The sequence below is a fragment of the Amblyomma maculatum genome, chromosome 1, assembly GCF_055883805.1.
Source record: "Amblyomma maculatum isolate TAMU_Amacu chromosome 1, ASM5588380v1, whole genome shotgun sequence".
NCBI classification, from domain to species: Eukaryota; Metazoa; Arthropoda; class Arachnida; order Ixodida; family Ixodidae; genus Amblyomma; species Amblyomma maculatum.
Window position 1 is genome coordinate 151,617,615 of NC_139344.1, and position 19,378 is coordinate 151,636,992.

The following is a 19,378-nucleotide window of genomic DNA, read 5'->3' on the forward strand; positions in this document are numbered from 1 at the left end:
TCTGCCCCGCCAACCGCTCTTATCTGTCCAGGACGCAGGGGTGGCAGCGATTGCCGCGGTTGCTTAATCTCGCCCCTTGCGCTCATCGCAGACGGCCCAGGCATCGTGTGTCCTCCTCGCGCATTGTTTTCTTTTGCCCCCTTGCTGGGCTGCAGCCTTCTTCCCTCAAATAATGTGCGGAGGCAATCTATGATATATAGGGGCCCTATATGGCTGCGGGAAGCCTATTACTGGTCCCAGCAATATGACTGCCATTGCGGTGCTCCCCTATCGCGCAACGGTTTCTCAAAGAGAGTGATTTATAAGTACTCGCATTTCAGAACTGCCCGACCCTTTCGCATATCCAAGCAGAATCCGGAGAAATGCCGCGGGCGCTGCTATGTTCCCTATGTTTTTACCTGGAAATGAGCGCCAGAGCTTCAAAGCGTGATTAAGGGGACCTTGAAACTGGTTTCTATGGCCACTGCGCTTTATTTTTTTTTTTTTTTCCTTGGGATTGCAGCCATTGCCAAGGGCGGAGCTTGCGCCTGCGTACGCTGTGCTACACTGCAGAGCTCGCGATGCTTAGCCAGTCATATGCGCCCGCACTGTTCGTTTCTCGTCATTATCCCCCGTGCGATCGAGGACATGCTTTCTCCTCTTCTTGCGCAGCAGTCCGCTATGCCGGCATTCTCTGTTCTTCGGGGAATACGACTTAATTGACGAAACCACTGCAAAAAGTGCGAGAAAGGGCTGAAGACACGCAGGCAAAAGATGAAAGGGAAACTTCTGGGTTCCTTCCAATAATTTTTCATGACGCGGTCAACTTCACGAAGCCACCAAAGTGATCTTTAAAAATCGCCTGCAAACGAGCTCTATAGTGGGCTAGTTATCTTTCGGTATTGAAAAGCTGCATGATATTTGTGTGCTCCTTCTGCTTAGTTTAGTTTAGTTGAGTCGTCTAAACTTTTCAAGGAAAAGCCGAATGAGAAGCCTCGAATTGGTTATTGCAGCCTGTGCACACTTTTTCGTGAGCCTTTTCCCCTTTTCAACTTCGCTTACACGACATCGCGGAGATAGTACTCGCGGGTGGAAACCGACTTGCAAGCAAAAGGCGATGTGTTGACAGTTGAATTTGCCTGTTTGTCCCGGGCCTACAAATTGCTGTGTCGACATGTCGGGCAGCTTAAGCTCCCGCCTTAATGCCCTTGCAGTGTAATGGGCTTCTGTCGACAGTGCTTCACAAAATGGCGTAGTTATATATTGGAATAAACAAATGTCAATGGCAGATTCCAGTTTGCGATCGGGAGCAACTTTTCTTGTTCTGTGAAACCGAAGAGCTGTTTAAATGAATGCTTTGGATTCAGATCCTGAATTCTGGTTGGACTGCGGTACAGCAGAGTCCCTGCTCCTTGACAACTTGGCTCTTTGAGGGATTCGGGCAGCGCGCGGATTGCCGATTGCAATTTGGGATAAATATAATTGATCCGTAATGAAATGTTATGCAAATTAAAGTTAAGAAGAAAGTGCACCTAATTGAGGTCGGGCTAACTCATACACGCTCGTTTTAAAGGTATTTGCAGCAATGTATAAATATATCATAAAAGAGATAATTAGGATCAAATTAAATATTATAATAAGGCCCATACAAAGATAATATCATCTTTAATTTATTTCCAAAAAAATTCGCAGTGTTATCCATACCCACCACTGAAGTTTTCTGATGCCAGAATAAAAATGAGCCGTGATTGTGGAAAAATTGTTCTGGTATACAGGCTTTGTAATTGGGCTCAAATGTTTTTTCTTCACTAATTTTGTATACACTTAAATGTAGTACGCCTGGCTGTGGCAAACGGGTTTTTTTTTTTTTTTTTAATTGCCGTGCATAGCTGAAACAGCGAAAACTATGGCGGCTTATCATTCTATATTACTTGTTGACATTTTTGCCATTTATTATTGAACTTTGAAGGTTAATGCTTACGATGCTGACATAATTTTTTTATTGGTTTCAGGAGAATCCGCGGAAGCTGGACTCGGACTCTGTGGTTGGATCCTCACCGTTCTGTCGTTCGTGATTGTCGTGGTCACCTTTCCCTTCTCATTGCTTTTTTGCATCAAGGTATGTCAATGGCACCCACGTCGCATGTTCTCTTGCACGTCATTTTGCCCTTGAACGTGTATCAGCGCTCGCGCGCAGCTGCCGAATCACGACAGTGGAGTAAATTTGCCCGTGCGCAACGATTATTTGCGATTGGCTGGAGGCCATCTCAGTACATGTCACTCCAGGCCGCTCAGCTGTCATCGGGAGCGTAAGCATGCCGAAGTCAATCAGGATCTGTTCTAACGGGGGAAGAGCACTGAACGCTTTTCCACTGAACCTAAAATAGACATGTGCAGCCTAGTACTGAACGTGTGAATTGCACAAAACACAATTAAACTAGAAGCAACGCGCCTTAATTAGATGACGAAAAAGTAGTTTAGGTAAGTCGCTTGTCGTAAACTTCGACAGTGAAAAAGCACGTTGCATAAAATGCCTCGAATCACTAGCAATAACGTCGCTCAGCATGCTCAACAAAACACGAATAAAAGCGATAGGCTGTTAAAAATGCATTGTACACTTTTAGAGTGTTAACTCTGCTACTACCATTCCTGAAGGTCAAATGACGCCGGGATTTGACCTCTAACGAAAGGAATGCGTTCGCTAGTTATGTACGCCACCACCGTGGCAAGGGTGCCTCCCCGGGCGCGTCTCTATGTGTACAGAATATCGATGACCAGCTTAATTCGGAAGTGGCAAACATGTTGGTGACCCTCAAATTTATCCCGGCCCACCCAAATATTTGGTCCGGGAAACTTCCCAAATTTGACTTCGGCCAATTTGGACTAAAATCGATATCCGGCCTATATCGGCAGTGGCGAACGCGAAAGTGATCTTCAAATTTGGCCTGGACCACCCCCATATTTGGCCCCGGCCACACCCAGAATTTGACTTTGGCTCATTTGGACCATAATCGATGTCCAATCTAATTCGACTATGATGAACACGGTGATGACATCCAAGTTTGGCCCCGGGCCACCCCTAAATTTGGCCCTGGCCACTCCCAAAATTTGACCTCGACCGATTTGGACTAAAATCAATGCCAGCCTAGTTCGACTATGGTGATCACTATGGTGACCTCCAAGTTTGTCCTGGGCCACTTTCATAGCTTGAACTCAATCGATTTAAATCTAAATCGATGTCCAGCCTAATTCGACTTCACGTTCAAGATGGCGACCTCCAAGTCTTACGGTTATCGAGCTTGCACTATTTGAATGGCGTGGAAGTCAGAGACCCATTTGGTCGTGTGGGTGGCGTGTGTGACTGATAGTGGAACCGGTGCAGTTCGAACTGCTGTCTTATTTGCTATGAATACGTGTCTATTTTGTGCCATCTGTGCCTTGGAGAGTAAGGAAATAATGCTTCATAATGATATTTGTTAGCTAGGTGAACTAAAACTCCTTGTAAAAAGTTGCTTCATTTTCTTAAGGAAACATAAACATCGATATTTATAGTTATCGTTATCGTTTTGCTGATAAGGCCTTATGGCGCTCGTCACAGCTTCAAGGGATATGCCGCACTGCACGTTAAATAGTTTACTAAAACTTGCTATCGGCTTCGGTTATGTTTTCTTGGGCCGTCACGTAGGAAGAGACAGCACACACCTGCAAGAAATCACAAGCACCCACAAAACAGTAGAGCGTTGGCTTCTCAGTCATCTACTGCAATGAGCATAGACACGCAAGTGGTTTCACCTAGAGCTTTAATCCTCGGGTGCTCGGCCCGGTGCAGAGAACCAGCATCAGAGTTTCCCATGCCGATCGGTATGCTATTTGTGACGCAGAATATCGACACCACAGCGCGACACCGTGTCGCGTGCGGCGACCACCGGTCACGTACTGTACCTATACTCCGCTGTTCCCTCGCCGCTATGGCTGGCGGAAACAGGCGCGCCTAGCGTTCTGGAAGTATCAACACTCATACTCGTGCACCCTTCAGGCCTTCTAGCAGGGATACGGTGGGTATAGATAGCTCGTGGGTGAAGCATCTAGAGGCCGAATCTGATGACAATAGGCCACACCGTCCATTAAAGCCATGATCCTCGAGGATGACAGTACAGTAGTACTGTTCACGCAGTAAACACTGCAGCGTGGCTTTCTTGATGACATCACTGTTCCTTACTTTCCGGAAGCCTAGTACGAAATTAAATTTCGAGTCTCATATCCACGTCACGCTGTTGCCAATGTCGTCAGGGTAAGGATGTTGAATACGCTAACGTTTTTAAACTGTATCGTTCTTTCAAAACATAGCGACACGGCTGTAACTTAATTATAAGTGCTGGAAGCAATAAGGAAGCAAGTAGTTATTTGCATTCGCCAAAACGCGGTGATATCTAAATTGCATTGCCACCTTAGTTGTGTTCTGTGGAAATGCTACTTACAGATGCTACCGCAAACTGTCACCGCACGTAATGCCCCATACCGTGTTCTTTGAGGTATAATAAATAAATAAGTGAATATATATACTCGCTTTCGAGACCTTTCTGCACGCAACGCCTCTCTGGCGTAAATGTTCGCATACCAACGCGGCGACGCGTGGATGGTTCGTTGTACATCGATGCTTCATTCAATGATCAACATTTGCTGCAAATGTAGAGAGTTTCAAAGTTATAGAGAAAGCTTACAGTGAAAAGTAACTTCTGCAAAAATTGACGCTAAGAAAAAAACAAGGCGCCTATTAGCAAGACAGTACAAACTATTAAGCTCTTTGCAAATAAATTCTAAAGCAACATTACGCCTTCGCATTCTTCCTATCTGTTTTTCGCATCTCGCAGGTTGTCCAGGAGTACGAACGCGCAGTTATTTTCCGTTTGGGAAGACTCCTGCAAGGGGGATCGAAAGGGCCCGGTAAGAGATCTGACTGTTGCTTTTGAAAGCTTGCATTTCAGCTATCTGTGATGCTGATAATGACGTACACTCTAACCGCGTAAGAAACATGGTATCTATTTCTCGTCTGGCGACTATCTAGTTCTCTATAATCAAGCGGTAGACTCTGCTGCAAAAATAAAGCATAATTGGGGCACTAATAGAGTCAATATAAACATTCGAGGCCTTATAATGTTGCAGCTGAAATAATGGCGATGTTTCTTTATTACTTCGTGATTGATCCTTCGTCTAGAGGAAGCGATTGACCTTCGTCAACAGTAACTAAAAGTGCCCTTATTTAACACGCATATGTCAAAACACTCAAACTTTGCATTGTTCTTTATAGTGTCTCGTACAGAATCCTTCATCAACGACAGTGTACGTGGTTTCGAAATTTGTTTACTACATGATTATCATCAGGGGCTGACACATAACGTCTCCACAGAAGGCCCTCTTGAGGAGTCACTGTCATCCTGCATAGCGCAGGGCACAGCGTCATTATTGCCAAAACACATTTCCTTTTATTTGGGTGGTCGGTCAACTGTTTTATACTGTACTCGGACTAATACTATACGATCACCACTTTTCACCTTTACATTCTTACACCATGATGCCTCCTTGCAGGTATCTTTTTCATTCTCCCCTGCATCGAAAACTACACCAAGGTTGATCTCAGGACGCTAACCTTTGATGTTCCACCCCAAGAGGTAAGAGTTTACAGCAGCGGATCTGCGGATGCCTGAAACCTTCGTGAGACTTTTCTTGATTTGTGCTTCGTTATAGTTACGCTGTAAACGTCGCAATGTTTCAGAGCTGTTGACGGGTATAGAAACCCTGTAAGCATGTACTCAGATTCTCTAGTCAACTGCACCAATGCTGCTTGTCCTGCTCACCGTCTGAGTCGACCGCTGAGTGACAGTAACGAACCGCACAGTAAGAGACTCAAGAGTAACAGACCCCTCTTGCCAAGCAACGTTCTAAGCATTAACCTCATGTGCCGATGAGGAACACTGCAAGAACGGTGCGGCGCTTCGTGAAGTACATCACTCTGGCAGTTGACTGTTGCTGAACGCTGCAGAAAATTCGCCACTTCAGTGCAAAAAAAAAAAAAAAAAACGCATTATTGCACGGAAAAGAAACAGCAGGGACTGTGGACTACATCCCGTCTGTTTCTTCTCCTCGTAAAGTCGCTTGACGTACTTGAGCGCTTACCAAGTAGCTCTATTTATTATATCCCCATGCTTAGTGTGCACTCTCGTGCAATGTGAGCGTCACTCGACTGCCATTCCCTCTTTTCCATTCCCTTTTTGTCGCTCCTCTTGCTCTTTGTTCCCCCTATCGCAGAGCACAGTAGAAATTTAGGTTCCTGCATTTTCACGTACAAGGTGAAAGAGAGCGTTTTATGAGCATTCAATCAAGAATTATTCCATCAGTTTTAGAGACAAGCACGCATTTCTCTTTTTTTTTTTCCTAAATACACCTCCTTCGGCACAGTGAGGAGAGTGACGCGTTTTCCGTTTCAGTGAAAAAAATAAAAATTACTCTTGTATGCAAACTGATACTTCGCTTTCATGTTGTGGCTCTGCGCTTCATAAACGCCCTCTCTTACTTTTTGTTCGCGAGCCTCGTTCAGTACATTTAATTGTCTTCGGGAGCGGAGTGTTCCACTTTAGCAGGGCCCAGCTCTTAAAAAAAAAAAAAAAAAAAATAGACCGTTTTCACAAAGGCTTTAACATGAATTTATGACTAACTGGTTGACCGAGGGCCACGTACGTGCACGCAGTGCGCCTTTACAGAAATAAAATACCCTTTAGCCAAAGCGCCGACCAGTGGGAAACCGAGGCGTGTGAAGCACATTGTGTACCTTGCGCCTTGTATCTTGCATAACAATAAAATAATGCAGTCACCCCGATGGATCTCTCGACACGCCAGGTGTTGCAGCTGAATGTAACCGCGTTCGGAGGGAAGACAACTGAGTGCTATTGGAAGTGGCGCCTCCTACTCAGTTGTATCTTGTTATTTTTACATGGTTAATTGCTTAGGGTTGACTACTCAGATAACTACTTAATACTCGCTTTGCGCTAGAAAGAGGGTCAATCCGCAGGTTGATGATCATGTTGAAGAGCAACAGTTTGAAATGTTTACGACTAGGTCCCATTTACGTTGCTCTCTTTGTGCAATAAAAAAAAAAAACGCCCCTAAAATATAAGATATCTCGCGTGACAGCGGTATGTTAAGATAGCAACTACTATTCATTTGGCGGGCTTCTCTTTAATGTTACATTTTATTACTGAGTAAATTTATCGTTTGTTTCGATAGAATTTTGTTTTCATTGAAAATTAAAGCGTCGTCTGAGAACAGTGTGAAAAATTACCTGTGGTTTGACTTGTGGTTACACCTGGAGTTACGCGAGAGCAGTCTGCATGGCTACGCTTAGTCTCGGCTTGAAAGTAAACACATATGGCTTTTGTGCACAGTGGTTTACTCTATGGTTTCAGCTTTATTTATGTCATAGGGGAATCACTTCACGTATGAGCACTCCTTGCCTCTAGTCATTAACCGTTCTCATTCAGCTGTAGAAAACTTCTAGTGGTATGACATCGTCTCTAGGTCGAACTCCTGGGCACACCGCCGTCACAGCGTTCGATCGAACCTTCTGTCCTAGCAACTCTCTGTTGTGGTTCGCCTCTACCAACTACCGAGTTATCTGTCTTCTTCTTCTTCTTGTACGTTTTCTTCTTCTCACGGACAGGCACGGCGAAATGGCGAGACTGTGGCCAATGCAGCTCTCGCTACAAAAGTTTGGCTTTTCTAAAGGTTTCGCCAGAAAATACGAAAAAGGTTCGACTGCCTATCATTCGGTTAAAAACTGCAGTTTTCAGACGTGGCGCTGACATAATCGCTTGTTTCATGTCAAAGTAAACGATTCTTTAAAATGCACTGAACAGCTTCCAATTTGTGAATTATTTTAGTTTCACCTTCGGAATCTGCGTGTTATGTGTAAATAGATCTTGCTCAGGAAGGACACGTAGGGCGCTACGTTTGACATTGTTCGACTGTGACACGTTAAATAACTCGCGTCGAGGCTAAAAACATGGCCGTCCAACTTTTTGAAAATGCACCCATTGCTTCCTCTCAAATGATACGAGTGCGATGAAGCCTAAGCAATGCTGTTTCTACCAGCGCGCAATAGAAGTTGGCCGCCCCCGTCAGCCCTTGTCGAACACTGCTAGCAAGCTCCGCGAGCCGTGCTCTTCTGCCGGAGCGGGAAGCACGGAACGGTGCGGCGGCACCCTCTTGCGCGCCACATTCGTTAGTCGCTTCGTCGCGCTATTGATTCGGTTACAGCAGCACGAGACGCTCCGTGTAGCGTGCAGCCGCCGGTCAAGAGGGGCGAATGGTCAGCCCTCCTTTTTGCACGCTCCAATTTTAATGCGGGCCAAATCACAGCGCTCCGTCCGCGCGGGGTTTTCCCCTCTCGTCATGCCCCCAGCGCGCGCTCCACAGCCCGCGAAGAAAAGGGGTGAAGCGGGAAAGAAGAAAAAGAAGGGGTTGCGATGGGGGCGCGACGGTGTTTTCTGCGCGATAATGTGGGCTCTAGTGTGGGCAACCGAGCCTAATCTCGTTACCGCCATTAATGCAAATGAGTTCCCTCACGGGGTGGAGCACCTTTGTCGCCGCACACTCTCCATGGAGGAGGCGGCGAGAGGTGAGAGGCCACGGCCGCCACGAGATAGACTGCGGCCGACTTCCAGTGCCACGCGACAGAGCAGCTGGCCGAGCGCTGACTCCGTCGGGGCCGCTGTCTTACAGAAGAAGCTGCATGGGCGGGAAGGAGATGAAGGTTCTTCACGTGCAGCCGCCCTTTTCTTGGAAGGCGGGCCCTCAAGATGTCTTTAGCGTCGCCGCCTTGTTGAAAAGATACCGTGGGATAATGTGGACTCGCTTGTCCCTGGGGTCGAAACCGCTCCGCGATCGGGGGTAGCACGCGACGATATGTTCTTAGATTACTGTCGGCTGAAACTTCGCAAACTTGCTCTGGCAGCCGTCGTGTCGAGCTAAACTGGCTTCCGAAGTGCGTCCGCGCTCTCACAGAAACTGGCCGGTTGTAAGGAGCACAACGTTTTCTTACACGCGTCACAGCATGCTGCTTCCGCCAATTCTCTAAACGGGCCCTGTCGAAAACTTGGCGCAAGCGATTAAATACACTTCACGCGACGTCACTGATCTGCTAAGCGAAGCTCGTCCGAAGCGGGGAACAGACGCCACGGGAAAATTACCAGCCTTGTCGAAATCAAATTCGAATCGGTAGATGAATGCGAGCTCTTAATTGGATATCAGAATTCCAACGAGAGCGCTAATGATCTTCGATGTATGTAGGGTTTGGAACGCTTTAATTTCTCAAGTGGCTTCTCCGGGCAGTCATCATAAAACCTTCGACGCTACTTGGAAGGGACAAAAACGATTGCCTGCATATGAAGGCCTTTGTAACTGTATGCATAGTATTCGTGCTTTCCCGACTTTTCTTACACGAAAAGTTACAATGCAGCTGAAGTAATGCGGCTATACAAACATGCTACAATTTTCTTAAGGCAACTTGTATATATTTAGACATGCTCCGTTATATAGCAAGCATCCTACGCATACATAGAATGGCTCCTGAGAGAGCGCTCTCAGGAGCCATACCTGCGAAAATAAGTCATTTTGAGTGGCCTTAACTCGGTGCCTGCTTATAAAAGGTTTCCTAGGGGATTTTGATGTGAAGAAAATAACATACACGTACAGGTTTCCGGAATAAAACTGAAGAAGCATTGTTCGCTGTCGTTTTATGGCCGGGATTTGTATGGGCTGATTTCTGGAATCATTCGTTTGTCCTCTTATATATCTGCTAAGCAGACTTAATTGTGACGCCAGGACTGACCACAATCAGGCAATCTCGCTTGCCTGTTGCGACATTTAAGGCAGAGCGGATCATTATTAAAGGGACAAAAAAAAAAAAAAAAAGAAGTGTTTAGCGGTGTATAAACACCAAATTTTTTGTTTCGTGTTTTCTTTTTTTTTTAAATGGGGTAAGACATCAGTATACTTAATTCACCACCTAATTATATTCGCCTACGGCCGCTTAATAATTTATCTTCAAATCCATTCTTTCTCCTGTTTCGGTTCCGGTCTCAACTGCCGATCGGTGGATTAATACGTCACGTGAGGCGTGAAAAAACACTGCAGTATTATAGATGCTTAGCTGCTTTAATTCACTGCACCATTGTGCCCCAACCTATCTCAAGAAACGATGCCACAACGAGTGAAGAAGCAGCAACTATAATACAGGGACCACCATTGCGCTGGTTCTGCGGTAGATTCGCAGATGTCAGCTTGAGGTAGTGCAAAGCTAAGTAAAGCTCTGTGCTAAAAAACTGGGACACCTAAGTACCACTAGCTGTACCTTATATGACAGAGATTTTCTCGTGGTACCCACCTTCCGGCTCTTCCATTCTTATCCCTAGAAAAAAAATTTGCCGACGATTACGTTACTTCCTAATGCCAAATTTGAGCGCAGCTCATCAGCTGTTTCACCTGTTCTATAGATTGAGGCAAAGATTTGGAGCAAGACATATGTATTACAATTACAGACAACTTTTTTTAATGTTTCACACATATTCTTACAAGAAACACTCCACTAATAGTTATTTAGTGTCATGAAGGAAGCTTTGTGGTCAGAGAAATGAAGAGAGCAATTAAGTTATCGGGAGGCAGCGCGTGCGCCCATAGCAACGTTGTGCGGCAAAGAGATAACAGCGACTGACTGATGCCGCTGACGCCACTAGCGAGTCGAGAAAACGTGGCTGTGCGTTTCGGCTTGGGATGCACGCACCGTCATCCCCTGATAGCTAACCGGCACTTCGGCAACCGGAAAACACCGTCGCCGCCACACAAAAAGAGGAGGGGGAGGGGGGGGGGGGGGTACACGCAGCGGCGAACGGCGCTGGCAGGAGTGCGCACAGCAATCGGAGAACACGCGCGGTCGCCGCCTCGGAGTAAGAGGGGGGCTGAGCTGCGGGGCTGAGAGGGGGGTGGTGCTGGTTACAAGGCCGACGCCGACGCGAATCGCAGGAACGGGCGCCAATAGGGCTGCTCTCTAAAAGGAAAGCGGGATATCCCTCGGTACACTTTGCCAGCTACCAGCCATGGCAGGTAGCAAGTTGCAGTTGGCTCTTGGCAAGTGCGTGGCGCCATGGGGCCGACGCCGGCCTTTTTTTTTTTTTTTCACAGTGGGGCCCTTATGCTACCACATAGTAAGTATATCGCAGCTATATAGCATATTGGTTGGTCAGTGATGGCGATGCTGACTTCCTTGCCAAGAGAGTGAAAAGCGTGACAATCGCAGCTTCGTATCACTACTTCCTTGCCTTAAGGGCGGCCCTTCAAAGAGCCTGGTTCCTCCCAAACCAGTTCACCGTGATATATATGAGGGGCCGTATGTCGTAGTGGCCTTCGGTTGACGCAGCAGTGGCCGCGCATTTGCCGACGGCTACTTTACTGAACGATAGCGCGAAAAAAACACTGTTACCATTGAGTGTACTTGTGCATGTTAACACGCTTGCCACTACACATTTTGGCAAAACTGCAACAAACTGCAATGATAAGTGTCATATTCACACACCTTGTCTCCCTCTTGCCGGTTTCCTTTCGTTGCGCATTCGAGTTAGAGAGTCGTTTATTAAGAAAAACTGTAATTATAAATTGCTAAGTGAGGCGAAAGGAAGCGTCCTTACATCAACAGCAGAAAAAACGGGGCAGGGCGGTTTCCAGCGGCGGTCTAGGTTCTTTCGATGCACTTTTCATTCGCCATAAAAATTCCGCTAGACCATATCAAAAGCCTTGCATGCGGCCTGGAGTCTCCACGTCGGAATCAAAAATCACTCATCCTCCTCGTGCAAGCACAACTGCAATGATGATGTTTACGGAATCAACGGCACGCTTCGGCGGCGCCCCGGACTTGGGCGGAACCGCTTCGTCGCCCCGGATTCGGCGGCGCATTCAGACATTGTTGTCATATTTTTGCTCTAAAGTGCACCTTATGGGTGCTGTTTTGTGGTTTTACGCACACAAAGGAGACGATAGAGCAACTAGGTGCCACTTCGAGAGTTTTCTGGAGGCAGCAGCATACAGAGAGCGAGAGAAGAGGAGGTTTCCATACTTCAGTGGAGCGCGCACCGTACGACACCACGACAGCTGTTTTCTGGGGCCAAACTTGTATTTCTAAAGAAAGCTGATTTTCCCGGTCTAAATGAGTATGTATGTAAGTACCCCGCCAATATTTGTTAAGAGACGTAGTGGGGTGGTTGATTTAAAAAGGAGCAAAAAACTGGCGGGAAGTATTTTTTCCTGCAGCGGCAGTAGGTATCCAATAGTTCAAGCGCCCAAGCACGCGTCAGTAACGTGGGAATTTCAAGCGCCAGCAGTTTTTCAAAAACTATCTCTGCCGTAAAGGGCAGTTTTTATCCTGATAGAGCGAATGAGGGGGGGGGGGGGGGACATAACGACTTCGTTCGAGTTGCAGTCAATTACGATTCTTTCCGCACTTCGTTAGTTCCGCATTTTAAACTGAAATTAGTTACTGCGACGACGAGATGGCAAGATTCGTGTAGAATTTGACGAAAAAAATGTTTTGTAAATTCACCTCGTGCTTTTCATCCCCAGCTTACCAACAGACCACATGGCTTGGTTATTCGCTCTTCGAAAACATTGGGCAAAAAAAAAAAAAAAAAATTGCCCTCTCTGTGCTGGCTTTTAATCTGTACACAAGATTTTAAAGAAGGCAATCCTACTCAGAATAGCAATCGGTTGACAAAATTTGTGATGGTGAAAAGTAAGAGACACAGTTGTCGCGCTTAAAACTCACGCCATGGAGACTGGCTAACTTGTATAGCTTGTTTTGTGCGCAAGCAGCCATGACAATCGCTAGGACTGTCGCTTGCCTGTTCATTTACACCTACGAAAAAAAAAAAAAAAAACAGACGGTGACGAGAAAATATACATAAAGAGCGGTCACCGCGCAAAATTTTAAAAGCGCTGGTCTACCTACGTTTACACCCGAAGCAGTCCTCTGTATAGCGCCACCATGTTGGACACATGTGGCGCCCACTTTAGGTCGTAAAAATGCCTAATGGCCAAGTAAACACAAAAAATACAGTGTCTGTCCACACAAGAGTACACTGCTCCGACTTGGCCTCTTTCATTCGCGTGATTTACTTTTGTTTCCGTGACCATGCTCTCTTCGTAAAGTTGGTTTTAGGCAGAGCCATTTTCGGATTTATGAGAGCTGCAACAGCGATCGCAGCGTGGTTTAAACACTGCCGCCTAACTTGCATCACACCAAATGTAATAAAATACACAATACTTTTGCTTAGTTATACTCTCCTATAGAGCTATACTCACGCCTACCGCTATGACTCAGTGGTCAGTGTCTTCGACTACTGAACCGGGGACCCGGGTTCATTTGCGACCGTGGCGGGTGCGTCTCGACTGAGGTAAAACGCAAGGCGTCAGTGTAATTTGCGGTTTCAGTGCCCTTGAAGAACTCCAGGCGACCGAAATTTCCCATAGCCGTCCACTACGGCCGATGCTGCTTGAAAACCATACCATACTATACTAATGCAGTTATACTCCTACCTTCTCACCTAACACAGACATTCTGCGCACATGAGTCTGAGTCTGTTTTGTTGTTTTTTTTTCGTGCCCTAAATGGGGGGGGGGGCGCTAAACATAGGTTGCTATGAATGCGTTTTTTTTTTATTGTTGCCGTCTGTTTTTTTGTATCTATATATAGATGACATTTTTCATAGCTTTATATTTTTCCTATATATATTAGTAATGATCGCTGTGGGGTTTGCTGTTTCGATTTCTTCATAGCTGGGTAGTTCTCGCAATATTATGACTAATGTTCACTGTCTTCTCTCGCTATATTACTTTTTGTGTGGTGGTGTTCACCAAAAGTTGTCAAAGCACTGTGAATGCCACTACACTTTCGTTGAATGATCTGTGGGGGTTTGAAGGAGGAAAAGGAGGGGAGCGACAATGAATCAAGCGTTTGTGGCCTTTATGTCTGTCTCCCATGCAATCGTTGCTCTCTAAATGTAGTACTTTTACTTATACAGCTCTACTCTGACCCCGCCGCAGCAGCTCAGAAGTTAAGGTGTTTGACTACCGTACCGGGAAAGCCCGGTTCGATTCCATACCACAGCTAGGCTTAAGATACCTGAGTAGCTCAACCTCGCTCTTCTTTGTCCGGGAAAAACATTTTTTTTTTTTTTTGCGTCGTCCATAGTCGTTTTACTAAAAGGGAAAAGTTTTCGCGAACTGGGCAACCAAAAAAAAAAATGAAATAAACAGGACGAATCGGGCAGTCCGGTACAAATCTCGACACGTTCTGCAGTAGTTTTGCCAGATAGTGGGGAGGGCACGCGCTTGGCATGACATTCTATTACGATTCACGGTGGAAAGATGGCTTGACGCCGTTTCAAGACTGTTACTTCATTATAAGCAAGCGCGTCCATGAGCAGAAGAAAATTTTGAGGATGCGGAGTTCATCAAGTTTATGTTGGCTATGCTCGTTATATCTAGCATGCTTACGTCATCAATTTAAGTCAGTAGATTTCTTGAAAAGTCCCTTGCACGATCGTTTTAAATATACAGGTTAGCTTACTATTATATCCGAATGTCACACCGCAGTGTGGGATGAAGTTGTCTTTCAGTTTCCGTATTTAAATTTTGTTTCACCTTGGTGGCTAGGTCCCAGCTGCTGACATCAGCGCGAAAGGGCTGAACGCGAAGAAAAGGAGGCCATTCCGTCTTTCCTTCATGACTGTCTGTTTTTCTTTTTTTTTTTGCATGTTTCTTTTTTATTAGCACTTGTATATACCAAACCAGCTCGCCCCATTGCTATTGGTGATGTTTGATACGGTCTTCGTGCAGGGAAGTTTCTGTGCACGGAGCAGATAACTCGCTGACCTCCGTGTCTAGGATTGGTGCAGAATGACGTTTTCCCCAACCTTGATCAGCGGTGGCAGATATTCGCTCTGGTATGGAGGACAGGAAACAAGAACAGAGAGTGCAGACAAAAGTTTACATTCCTTCTTGCGCAAACAGCAGATAAATTGCAACTGTTTCATCACTTGTTTGCTTTACGCAGTCGGAGAAACGCGAAAGTATCGAAGACAGGTGTCAGAGCTGGGAGGTGGACGCACAGCGTAAAGAGTGCGCTGTATGTACTACGCGCGGGAATGCAGGATGGTAGAAGTTCCAGCCGATAATGGGCAACGCACTTGACAGTCGCCAATCAAAAGGAGCCACTACGAGCGGGGAGGCCCAACGCACAAATACGCCAAACACTAAAACGGCGGGAAAAAGTGAGGAGGCCACCTCTTCGATATTAATCGGCTGCAAATAACGAAGAACTGGGCTCGAAAGAAACAAGAGGCGCCAGTCGATGTGTCACGTGAGAGCCGCCCGCCAGCGCAACGTGGCTAGGGCACCCCGTCGTCGTAGTAGAGCGCCACATAGTCTTATCGCCCTGCGCAGATGTTCCTCTGGATGGGCGCACGAGTGAGAGGGACTCGCCGGGATGTGAGAGGAAGAGGCCCTGTGGGTTAGGATAGTTCCCGCTACGAGAAGGGGAGGAGAGTGTGCGCGGGGCAGGTCGTTTCGCCCAACGGCCGCGGGGGCTGTCGCAGCAGCCACGCTGCAGCCCACCCTTCCATTCAGCGTTCCAACCTGGCTGCTTATCAAAATTTGATCCCTTCTGCTGTCTGCTCAGCCGCTTCCGCGCACCGCTCCTTGGCGAGTCCGGGCCGGTCGCGGTGTGCGCGCCTGTGTGCTCTGCGGATTACCACCACTGCGTCCCCGCGACAAACTCTAGAAAACGGCCCTTGAAGCGCACACCCCACCGATGGAGCAAAATGTTCCGAGTAAATATTGCCCCAAAGTGCTCGCTATCAGTTTTACTCGCTACTCCGGCTTCCTATTTGAACAGCGCGCGAAGAAAGCTGCCATGGGCGCAACGCTGCCGAAGAGGAAGCAAGCGCGAGAACCCGCAGAGAAGAAAACCCTGCTCTTTAAGGCGATCGTCACGACGCTGATGACGGGAGGGCTTATAATTCTACTAATGAGGACTATAAATCCACGACGCGGCATTTGTGTAAGTTTTGTTGGATCCCGCACTACGTGGAACACTGTAGAAAACTTGCACTGTGCCGGACGGAACATGTGGTATGCATAGCAGAAGCAATGTTACCCCCTTTCGGTTTTATTAAATGTAGAAGTAGCCCTGGGATGCAACAGCCAGTAGTGCAGTGATATACGTTAGCTGTGTAGCCTAGCTCCAGCGCTTAGCCGAAGGAACATGCACAGTGCACTTTTCTACAAGCGTATTCTCTACGTAGAAAAGTGTTTTTAGAAGCGCACTGCTTCTGTTTATTAGAGTATGCGTGGTAGCAAAATTACACAGTCGCATTATTTTCCTAATTACTGGCTTTGTGAAGCCAGAGATACTGCTACGTGTTAGAAAAACGAAACGGAATAACACGAGGTTCGGTTATGTTGTAACCGCTATTAAACTGCAAAAGTTTAGTAATGCAATGCACGTAGGTAAAGGCAGATGTCCCCACACGAATCAGGATTCTACGATGAGTATGGGCGCTAAACAGCTGTATGGGTTTATTCCCTTTTACAAGAAATGTTAGGCCAGAAGTGGCTCGCAGACCTGGGCTACATTGCCGTCACGTAGCTGGCTAAATGCGGAGCAACGCGTCTTTGCAATCTGGCGACATACATACGGAATGCGTTTGACTGCGTTTTTGACGAGAAACACATTTTAACCCACAAAATGAAAATGATAAAGTAAACGTAATTATAAAATTGCCCTTTCTACCTTGAGATGAAAAGAAATAACGTCGCTTTTACTGCAACTTAACGCAAAATCCTGCGCCAGCTGGTGACAAGCTGTAATACGTCAAAGTCGGCAGTCGCAATTGTCTCATGTAGCGTAGAGTGGAAAGGCAATGATTAATGCTGGGAATTAATGTGCAGAAGATTAATTTTATGTTCAACAGCCTCGGGAAGGAGCAGCAGCTTAATATAGGTAGCAAAGCACTGGAAGTGGTAGGCGAATATGACATACTTAGGACAGGTAGTAACCACACATCCGGACCATGAAAGGGAAATAACTAGGATACTAAGATTAGAATGGAGTGCATTTGGGAAGGACTCGCAGGATATGACTCGCAGCTTACCGGTATCGCTCAAGAGGAAAGTATACAACAGTTGCATCTTATCTGTACTTACCTATATATGGTGCTGAAACACGGAGGCTAACAAAGAGGGTTCTACTCAAGTTGAGGACAACACAGAGGGCTATGGAACGAAGAATAGTAGCTGCAACGTTAAGAGATAGGAAGCGTACAGAGTGGATCATAGAAATAACTGGAGTTAATGACATTCTAGGGAAAATCAAGAAGAAATTGCCATGGGCAGGGCACCTAGTGCGAAGACAGGATAACTGATGATCGCTAAAGATAACAAATTGGATTCCAAGGGAATGAAAGCGTAGCAGAGGGCGGCATAAAGTAAGGTGGACGGATGAGGTTAAGAAGTTAGCGGGGCTGAAGTGGATGCAGCTAGCACAGGACCAGGTTAATTGGAGGAATCTGGGAGAGGCCTTCGCCATACAGGGGGTATATTCCGGCTGATAATGATGATAAATGATGTGAGGTCGTTGTGGAACCACTAACGATCACACGTAGAGAAGCTGTAACCAAACGGATTGTCCTAGAATAGCGGCAGGAATGTTTTCATGGTTCATTCGCCTTCCGCTTGATTACGACGCATCCTTGTTTCGTCATGTGCGGTGCGCGCTGCAGGGTTTTTGACGCTAATGCCCCCTTTCCTGAGCTTTGGGGGCATGGTTCTCGGGATTTTCACACAGCACTTTCTGTTCGGTTGCTTCAGCGATACGCGCTGCGTGGTCTTCACGCTCACGTCTATAGCCCTTGAATACTACTGCATGAAGGGCAGGGTCCGGGCAGGCTTGCCACTCATTTTACTTTTCTCGAGCATGTTGCGACACTTGTGCAGCAACACTGTGTCTAATTGCCAACTCTCCCGTCGCATCTGAGAGTTGGAATGCTACGCAGCCGATTCGGGGCTGTTCATCTCCACCTTGAAAAGAGAACGCTTGTAGGCCATCTTCTGTGGATCTATCTTCCATGGATGGTGGCGACAGCGAGGCTTAGTTTTCGTTAGCTGAGGTGGAGGCGTTTATGTATGTAAAAGCGGGAGTCAATGAATCTGTGCCTACTACTTATCCATACGGCCGATGTCCTATAAACACTTCAGTAGTGAGTTTTTAAGTGTTAACCGCTCATCTTGTAACCTTCAAGGCACACGATGTAGGGGACGTTGCCTACCGGAAAGCTCATTCTCCTCCTGTTGTACGGAAGTGTTTCAAGCTTTTGACACACACACACACACACACACACACACACACACACACACACACACACACACACACACACACACACACACACACACACACACACACACACACACACACACACACACACACACACACACACACACACACACACACACACACACACACACACACACACACACACACACACACACACACACACACACACACACACACACACACACACACACACACACACACACACACACACACACACACACACACACACACACACACACACACACACACACACACACACACACACACACACACACACACACACACACACACACACACACACACACACACACACACACACACACACACACACACACACACACACACACACACACACACACACACACACACACACACACACACACACACACACACACACACACACACACACACACACACACACACACACACACACACACACACACACACACACACACACACACACACACACACACACACACACACACACACACACACACACACACACACACACACACACACACACACACACACACACACACACACACACACACACACACACACACACACACACACACACACACACACACACACACACACACACACACACACACACACACACACACACACACACACACACACACACACACACACACACACACACACACACACACACACACACACACACACACACACACACACACACACACACACACACACACACACACACACACACACACACACACACACACACACACACACACACACACACACACACACACACACACACACACACACACACACACACACACACACACACACACACACACACACACGTGAAGAGACTAAATGAAATTATTTCCATCATCGACGGTGGCGCAATAGCAGGCCCAAAGGTGATTATGGAACAAT

The 19,378-nt window shown here is 46.7% G+C and overlaps 1 protein-coding gene across 1 annotated transcript in view; it reads left to right on the top strand.

The window, feature by feature from the left end:
* Positions 1 to 19,378, top strand: part of LOC146204615 (band 7 protein AGAP004871-like) — a 230,551-nt gene that overhangs the window by 172,276 nt on the left and 38,897 nt on the right. Inside the window, exons 2-4 of the mRNA XM_084589302.1 lie at positions 1,992 to 2,098; positions 4,851 to 4,923; positions 5,566 to 5,648. Coding sequence (XP_084445428.1) covers positions 1,992 to 2,098; positions 4,851 to 4,923; positions 5,566 to 5,648 — 263 coding nt within the window. The remainder of the gene's footprint in view (positions 1 to 1,991; positions 2,099 to 4,850; positions 4,924 to 5,565; positions 5,649 to 19,378) is intronic.